Source organism: Marmota monax, unplaced genomic scaffold (assembly GCF_021218885.2).
Source record: "Marmota monax isolate L192 unplaced genomic scaffold, Marmota_monax_Labrador192_F-V1.1 WCK01_AAM20220418_F8-fsc00045, whole genome shotgun sequence".
Classification (NCBI taxonomy): domain Eukaryota; kingdom Metazoa; phylum Chordata; class Mammalia; order Rodentia; family Sciuridae; genus Marmota; species Marmota monax.
The window spans coordinates 10,680,157-10,689,409 of record NW_026692132.1 but is presented as its reverse complement, the minus strand read 5'-3'; the positions used below and the strand labels follow the sequence as shown (position 1 = coordinate 10,689,409).

General features: G+C 37.8%; 1 protein-coding gene across 1 annotated transcript; it reads right to left on the bottom strand.

Moving 5' to 3' along the window:
• Positions 1-1,195: 1,195 nt before the first annotated feature.
• On the bottom strand, positions 1,196-8,552 carry Mmp1 (matrix metallopeptidase 1). Its single transcript, XM_046467214.2, has 10 exons — positions 8,364-8,552; positions 7,661-7,902; positions 7,419-7,567; positions 7,055-7,180; positions 6,056-6,211; positions 5,803-5,920; positions 4,184-4,314; positions 2,573-2,735; positions 1,941-2,044; positions 1,196-1,770 (listed from the first exon to the last, which is right to left on the bottom strand). Exons 1-10 carry the CDS (start codon positions 8,460-8,462, stop codon positions 1,661-1,663), a joined length of 1,398 nt encoding a protein of 465 aa, XP_046323170.1. The 5' UTR covers positions 8,463-8,552; the 3' UTR covers positions 1,196-1,660.
• Positions 8,553-9,253: the final 701 nt, after the last annotated feature.

Sequence of the window (9,253 nt, the reverse complement as noted above, 5' to 3'; positions counted from 1 at the left end):
GTTTGGAACTGCTTAGAATCATACGTTCCTCATAACCTTTTCAAGACTCTCTATGTACTTGCAAAGCCTACAAAGTCCTTGAACTATTCACAAAACTCATGAGCCTTGGAAGCTACTGAAAGGACTCCTACCTCCATTAACTTCTTCCCAAATTAGTCATGATAAACTAGATAATGTTTTATCTAGACAAACTAGATTATGCAGCATTAACAAAATCTAAAATTTTAGTGGCTTAGCATAGTAAGTTTTTTCTTCCTCAAGTGAAGTCTACTAAAGTGGGGGGTAACTGGTGGGAATGGTAACCCAGCAATTCTGGCTTCTTCCATCTTGTGGCAAGTCTCTCGTGACATGCTTCCACCATCACCACAGCAGGGGAGTAGACTGGCCCAGTCTGGCTGCAGCAAAATAACCGGGGAGTGACGAGGAACTTGTGTACATTGATACAGCAGGAGTGGGAGCCGTTTATTGTAGGACCGGAGGGGTATATATACATTCCACACAGCTTATCTTAATTAACATAAACTAGATACAGCAGTCAACCAATAAGGAATCTCCACACTTATTGGCTCGCTGGCTTTACTTCACAAACTATTCCCTCTGGCAAAATGCCAGGCGCCATCTTGACTTGTTTACAGACCCTAACAGTAGACCGCTGGAAATCTTGGTACCATCACTCAAGAGTTCTGTCCAGAAGTGATTTTGCCACTTCATACAACCCTTGGTCATAACTTGTTAGTTGCCCCACTGCCCACCATCCTCAGCCCCACAACACTTCATAACTGTAAGGGGTAGGACTGGGAAAATATAATCTTCACACATGCTCAGAAAAGAAAGTGACTTCTACTCAGAAAGCTTATAAGTGACTTCTACTCAGAAAGCTTATCATGCCTTCACCTATTTTATCTAAAACCAACTTTGGGGTCATTAAATGGAACTTGGAGAATGATTTTTCCCCCCTATATGTGAAATAAATTCCACAAGAATATAGAAATTTGAAATTTGGGGATATATTAATTTCCCACATGAATATTTTGTATATCATTTACTTTCCACTTCACATTTGAAAGTTAATCTCTGTACATGTGGCTTTATAATCAGGAAATAACAGTAGGATCAAATTTTGTTTTAGGATCAAATTTGTCTTGTAAAAGTAATAGAATGTTTATAAAAAAAAATAGAGACAAGGATGGCCTTATTGCAAATACCACTTTATTTTGTGTAAGAAGAGTTGTCCCTGTGTGTCAAGATGATACTAATGATGGCTCAGGTGTTGCTTTTCCTCCAGTAACAGTTTACATCTTTTGACTTTTTTTTTTTTTTAAAGAAGATAAGAGCACTGAGGCTGATCTCCAGGACCAATGTCACACTCTTATACTGTGGAAATGATCTTCTTTGTAACACTGGAATATGTGAATTCTTAAGCCATGAACTTGATCGGCTTTTTCCACCATTTGTAGTATTAAATTATATTAGTAAATAAAAACATAATACTAAATTGTAAAAAATATGTAAAATAAAGTATAAATAAGGTTATACTTAGTAGCTGCATATTAGTGATTCTAGAAGTTAAATAAAATACTGAAAAATACATGGCTCTTCAGGAAAACACCTTTCTTTGGCTCACAAAGTACATTTTTTTCATTAACTTTGTAATAGTTTGTCAATTTTTTCTGCAGTTGAACCAGCTGTTGGCTTTCTGGATAGTCAAAATTCGCTTTGTTTTAGAATCAAATTTGTATTGTCTTGTTCCATGGAAGAAATAGAAAAATCCTAGAAATAAAAGAAAAGAGATTTATCATATTATACAAGTAGTTTCCAGATTTGACTTGAATCTACCAAAAACAGCACCAATTATTTTTTGGCCTTTGCTGTTCTAAATAACAGTACTGATGCTATCACTATGGCAACAAAATGAAGTATAGACTGTTAGATTCACTTACCATCTTTCTTGAAAACAGCATCAACTTTATTGCCAATTCCAGGAAAGTCGTGAGATATCATTTTAGGATAACCTGCATCCATTGATCGTTTATACTCATCATATCTAATCAAAAAGGAATTGGGGTGTCAAAACCTTTTGCTAAACATGTAAATTCAAAAACACTACAGGAAATTTAGCAGAAGTTAACAAGAAATTTAACAAGAACTTTTAATTCTAGAGATTGTAAAATGGGGACCTAGATGGGGAGAGGTAGAATGTTGGGTGGTCTAGAAGATTTATAAGATTCCTCTGAAATTCAACATCTTATATTCATTATCTAGTAAGTTCTACGTCCTATTAAGGTAAGATGCTATGAAAGGTAAGTTCCTTTTGGCCAAAGCTCTATCAAGATAATTGCTCTTATTTTCAAATCTTTTCAAAATTCAGCATCACCTGTTATTTGTATTCTCAGCACAGCAATTGAATGATGGGTATTGTTCAATTAATTAAATGGATGCTGGTTTGGATACAGCCAATCAAAGAAGAGGCAGGTGTCCAAAACAATTTGAGACTTATTTTGAGAAGGGTTCATGTAGAATTTTCTGCCTAGAAAGAATTGGTTCCCTAATAGTTCTTGTGCTCTATCTTTACCTCCAGCACTTGTTAGCAACAAAGAAGTAGGTTTTTCCAGTGTCTTCCTCTGAAACAGCAGCATCAATATGCTTCACAGTTCGAGGGAAGCCAAAGGAACTGTAGATGTCCTTGGGGTATCCACGTAGCACATCTTGCCCCTGAACAGCCCAGTACTTATTTCCTGCCAATCAAAAACCAGAGATGAAAATAATTGTCCAGGGCTCCAGTAGACTGTAAACTATGTTTCCACCGAGTTAATAGTTTTGCAAGATACAGCAGTGTCCTAGCTGCAGGTTAGAATAGTTTAGGGAGACTTTTAAAATACTGATGCTGGGATCCTTTCCTGAACCACTAAATCAGTATTTTTTTTTAAGTTTCCCAGGTGGGTCTAACCTGAAGCAAGCTTTGAGAATGACCTGTTTATGGGATGGAGGCTTTTTTTCCAATGCCAGATGTTCAATGGCTAATTTGTCATACTACCTCAGTGATACAAAGTTCAAGTGGAAGTTCACGACAATGCTATACTAAGGGCAGAGCACAGCAATGACTCACAATCTCAAATGACTTGCAATCCTGTATTGAATTCATTGTATCTGACTAGACTACAATTATGAGTATGTGAATTCATGCTGTACATGTTTATACTCAATAAAACCCATATCACATAAAACTAGTCTTATGTCCTAGAACCATAATAGCTCTTGTTCACTATGGTTATTTATTCTTCACAAAAAGTCAGTTTGATACTTTGCACATGTAAATTCCTAATTAATTTCATAAAATGAAAACTAGAAATTCTGTTTCAAAGTGTTTTGCCCATCTGAACTACTTTAAAATCATTGCCTTGAGTGTATCACTGCATCAAGTGTCTTAACATGTGTCTATATGATGCTAAACACCTGTACAAAAATTTGCAAAAGAACGTGTGTTTGGCCTAGTGTCTTCAAAGTCAGGAGCATGGGACTCTATTTCATTCTAATAGAATCAAACAAATTTGTCTAATTCACTTCACAATAATTCAGGCCTTCTCATATTTTAATATGCAAATGAATTGCCTGGGGAACTTATTAAAATTCAATTTGGTCAAAGAAGGTCTGGATAGGACTTGGGGTTCTATGATTGTAATTGATAGTCCAGTGAAGCCAATGCCACTATCTGAAGACCACATCTGGACAGCAGGGTGTCCGTGCAACCATCTGGCTGCCCAATGGTGGTGTTCTCTTAAGTTGGGGTTCAAATTAAAACAGGATTCAGGAACTTGCACAAACAAAATCTTTGTTTTATCTCTCTAGAATGGGATCATCTTTCTCGCTTTTATTACTGAGCACTTTTATTTCCTAGGAATATGAAGGGAGTTTAAAATACATGAATAGTTTTCTCAGAAAACATGTTCTAAGTCCAGATTCATAAACAGGCCTGAACTCTTTTATCTCCAGTCATTTGCAATTTATTTAAAATGACTCGGAAATTCCTGATGCAATTTTTAATTGAACTATTGGATTCCCATTAGTGAGACTATTGAATTTTCAGAACTTCATGTTGAGAATATAGCTAGTATCTTTATATCTCAACCCAAAAGTAGATGAGAAATAATTCATCAAAGCAGTGAAAAATAATCAGGAGCATTACCTTTGAAAAACCTGACTTCATCCCTATCAGCAAGTTCATAGGCCGCTTCAAGTCCATTTGGCAGATGTGGCCAGAAAACAGAAATGAAATTGAGCTCAACTGGGTAGAAGGAATTTGCACGCATGTAGAATCTGTTTTGAAAACAAAAGAAAGCAAGGTTTCTCTCTAGTTTCTAATTATCTCTGGCTGACTTCCAGCTCCTTTTAGTTGCTGGCACTTGTGGTACACTTGTAAATGTTTAACATCTGGCTTTCCAAAGGAGAGGCCAGGCATGGAAGGTTCTAGCAGTTGCTTATTTCCTTGGTGAAAATATTCCCACCATGGCAAATTTCAAGAGTCAGAACAGAGCACCATTGTATAGTATTTCTACCATAAAAATGCAATCAGCATGAATAACCTCAAATACAAGAATTAAGAGTAAAATCTGGTTAAAATAACCATGGAGGGATGTTTTTATTATTTTATTTTTTATATAATTTAATTTTGAATAATGGCTGTGGTTCACAACAAACGTGCAAAATTTAAGTCAACTTTGGTGAGCCATTAGGAGCCAGCTGCAGTACATTGCTACTTGGAACACAACACTGATACCCTGTATTTAGTAAATATAGTCATCCCTGGGCATCTGCATTGTGTTGGTGCCAGGACCCCTTGTGGATACCAAAATCTGCAGATGCTCAAATCCACTGTATAAAGTGGTGTCATTTCTTCATATATCCCGTGAACATTCTCTCACATGCTTTAAATCATCTCTAGGTTACTTATAATACCTAATACAATATAAATAGTTGTTTAGGAATAACGACAATATATAATATGTATGGATTCAGTAGAGGAGCAATTAAAAAAATATATTGGTTAGATCAATGGACTTGAGATTGAATCTGTAGAGGTGGAACTTCCAGATTTGGAGAACCAATTGTACTTGCAACACACTAAGGCCTTCTACCTATATCGTGACTATCACAAAAACCCGACAAGAGTATGACTCACATCTCAGGGATGAGAAATTGAGTTAGTGGGAGTAGGGGAGGCTTCTAAGGCCACACAGCTGGTAAAAGGCAAAGTCTAAATTTAAACCCAGTTCTGGCAGGGACTCCCTTGTCCTTTGATTGGTGGTACACAAAGTTGATTCTGCAGTTTGTAGGGACTGGAATATGTAACCTTATTAGCTATACTTAAACACTGTCAAGAAGCCCATGAGCCTCATTAATGTGATAGTGTTGCAGAAAGGACTGACTACTCCTACTGAAGTCCTACCTTACTTACAATCAGACTGGCATAATGAAATGTGACCCTGGATAAGGGGTCAGAAGACCAATAATTACTGTCACTAGTTAGCTCTGTGCCCCAAAAAGGTTTCTCTTTTCTTCTCTCTGCCTTAATTTACTGATCTGTAAAGTGGGCTGATAGTTACTGATTTTCTACTTCATTGGTATTTTCTAAGAATCAAATGACTTAACACATGGGCAAAAACAAAGTTGCAATGTTACATTGTACAAATGCAAGCAATTGCTGCTCTGTAGTTATAGATGTAAACAAAGATAAGATAAATAATACACGGAGCATATTGGTCACACATAGTGGTAAATGCAGAACACAAAGAAGTGGCATCTTACCTGTCTTTAAAGAACATCAGTTCTCCCCGAATTGTAGTTATGGCATCAAAGGTTAGCTTACTATCACACACTTCTGGGGTTTGTGGGCCTGTTGCCTGGGTGGGATTTGGGGAAGATCCTAAAGAAAATAAAAGGCCTGGAGTTAGTTTTGCCTAGTGTTAGAACTATTAAACTATGAAACCAATGGCTCTTTCCTTTGAAGTAGGTGTGAAACCAATAGGCCCCTGTCTATGACACTCTTATTTTTACTCACCGTATATGGCTTGAATGCCATTGATGTCATCCTGAGCAAGCTGAACATCACCACTGAAGATGTAGTTGGGGTACATTAAAGCTCCAATATCAGTAGAATGAGCGAGTCCAAGAGAATGGCCTAATTCATGAGCCGCAACACGATACAAGTTGTAATCTAAAGAGTCAATGAACCCATTTAAATTATTTGAAATGTATTCAGCTTTGAGGCATTTGATTAAGAAATAATCTACAGATCTGCAAAGACCAATGCTCATATTTTCTTGTTGATGAAATACACATCTAATAACTTTTTCTGAAGGTGAGAAGTACACATTATTAATAAAGGGATATGTTCAAGCCTAAGTTCTGTTGTTATAACAGATAAAATTAAGATAAACCCTCTGGCTGAGAGTCTAGCACAGATGAGCCAATCTTGTTAATGATTAGCTGGCAGATATTATTTCACAGAGAAGCAATATAGTTCTATTAATATTTAATATTTTTTATTATTTTCGAAACTGATAAAATGCTGAAAATTCTAGGAAACACAGAAAGCCTTTCCTTCTGTTAATTTCCCCATGTGCAAATTTTGTTGTCTTTCAAATAGAGAAGATTCAGTGGAGATGTCCACAAACAAAACATTAAGCTTTAATCTTTTCTTTTTTTTAAAAAAAATTAATTGTAGATGGACACAATACCTTTATTTTTTAAATTTATTTATGTAGTGCTGAGGATCAAACCCATTGCTCCACATATGTGAGGCAAGAGCTCTACCACTGAGCCAAAACCCCAGCTCCAATATTTTCTTAATGGAAATTTTAGAGAGGCCTATTTGTCACCAATTAGATGCTGTATTGGCAGAAATAACCTCTCACTTTTCTAAACTTACTATTAACTTTCTGAACAGAAATAGAAAAATACCAGCTTCTATTAATGTATTCTGTTAGTTAAATTAACCAATATTATGATGACTTGTGAAGGGGCGGGGAATAGAGAAAAACAAAACTAGTGGACTTACCTCTGAAGTTTTTGGTCCACCTTTCATCTTCATCAAAATGAGCATCTCCTCCAATACCTGGGCCTGGTTGGAAGGCGTGAGCGAGGTTTCCTCCAGGTCCATCAAAGGGAGAGTTGTCACGATGGTCTGTAAAACAGAAATCAATCCAGGGCCCTCTGGGCTCTCATTCCAGCTAAGTTAAGAGAGCAAACATTAGCTTGTTAAGAGACCAATACCCTTCCATCAGGTGTGATGAGGTTTCCCTCCCTCAGCCCATAAAGTCAACAGTCCTCTTCAACAAGGAGTTCCAGCTACAAGACTAGAGACATTTAGGGGCAAAATGAAGTTAAGCTGAGGATGTTTTCATGCTACACGAACAGTTTACCTCCTCTGACAAAGGAAATCATTATGTCTGCTTGGCCCTCAAAGATTTTGGTGAATGTCAGTGGTGAGACATTACTCCAAAGTTGAAAGGCTTTCTCAATGGCGTGGTCCACATCTTCTCTTGACAAATCTGGTGTGTAATTTTCAATCCTTTGAAAGAAATAAAATAGAGACCCATTGGATCTTATTTGTTACCATTTGAATGGGAAATAGTTCCCTCATCCTGGTACCCAGTCTGGTTACCTGTAGGTCAGATGTGTTTTCTCCCAACGAGGGTTCCCCGGAGTGAGGACAAACCGAGCCACATCAGGCACCCCACATCTGGGCTGCTTCATCACCTTCAGGGTTTCAGCATCTGGCTTTCCAGTCACTTTCAGTCCAAAGAATTCCTGCATTTCCTTCAGCTTTTCAACAACTGAACTACTGCTTCTCTGCTTTTCAATTTGTCTCTCATTCTTCAAATTGTAGTAGTTTTCCAGGTATTTCTGATAAAAGACATAATTGTTGAAACACTGAATAGGAAACATTTCTCATTAAAAAAACAAAAACAAGCAAACAAACAAACAACAAAAAAAACGAGAGCAATGAAGTTTTAGCCAAAATAGGGAAACTTTTAAAAAGCTGTTGTTTAGAGTTCATGATTATTGTTATTCTTATCATTGGTGGAAAAATGCAATTTCAGAGTAGAAATCTCCCCATCATGTTACTGAAAAGTTCAAACGTCCCTGTAGACCGAGATTTGCATCCTGTTTCTGCAGTTCTTTCTCACTTCCAACTGGAAAAGGAGAGTCGACACTTGGCTAGATACAATTTGGGGAGGATCCCGTTTCTAACACAAATCATTTGTCTTTGTAGGAAATGCTCCCTTAAATTAACTCCATTCTACTACGGTAGAAAAATACAAACAAGAGACTTGCATTTCTAGTGTGTGTAATGCAGCACTTACCTGGACGATCTCCACATCCTGCTGTTGTGTTTCTACAGATGCTGGGAAACCATGAGACCCCACGTCCCAGAGCAGTAGCAGCAGCAGAGAAAAGAGCATCCTGGCCTTTGTCTTCCTCCTCAAGGCAAGACAATGGAGGGCTCCTACCTGCCTGTTGCTTCAATATCTCAGCTCAGACTTTCCCTCTTTATATACAGACTAGCACTCCCAGAAAGCTTGAGGCCATATGACTCACATTTCATAACATCCTCTTGATTAGCAATGAATAGCCTGAGCAATCATCAGAAATGGTGACTCCAAGCAGATTATTTGGATTAGCTTGATGTTGTAATCCCATGATTAATATCAAATGGGACATGTGTGAAGGGGACATTTTTTTTTTTTTACCATGTGAACAGTTGTTTTCTCTAGTTCATGTCCATCTTAATTGAGAAAGGCACACAGGCACAGAGTAGCATGGCCATTAAAAAAAAAAAAAGTGTTTTGCCTTTTTTTTCCTGCTGTTCATAAAGGGCTGCAGGTGTGGGCTCACACCCGCCCTGGGGCATAGGGTGAAATTTCTGACACTGTGCCTTAAGTCACCCTGCACTAACTGAAGTTAAGCTCCTCACTCATTTGACACGGGCTCTCCTGTCTGCTTTTGTTAAACTCCCTAGTTTGCTTGCTACAGCACTGGGGTCTCCCTTAATCTTTATTCAGGCCTAAGATTTGAGACCCTTGCCCAAGAAGAACTCTCATCCACAAGTGGGATATGAGATAACTCCCTGCCCGAACATCATGTAGACCCTGCCCATCAGCATTATGGGACAAACAGGATCCTCTCTAAAACCGGTCAGAAAATACCAGGTGAGGCAGGGGCTGTCAAGAAGCCAAGTGCAAAGCAAGGGTCT

What these genes read in the sequence shown, in the direction of transcription:
- Mmp1 (XM_046467214.2), bottom strand. Translation starts at nt 8,462, where the DNA reads ATGCTCTTTTCTCTGCTGCTGCTACTGCTCTGGGACGTGGGGTCTCAT. An exon ending in GTGGACCAAAAACTTCAGAG is followed by an intron (nt 6,212 to 7,054) that starts GTAAGTCCACTA and finishes TTGACTCTTTAG; the next exon opens with ATTACAACTTGTATCGTGTT. An exon ending in GTTGCTAACAAGTGCTGGAG is followed by an intron (nt 2,045 to 2,572) that starts GTAAAGATAGAG and finishes CTTTTTGATTAG; the next exon opens with ATATGATGAGTATAAACGAT.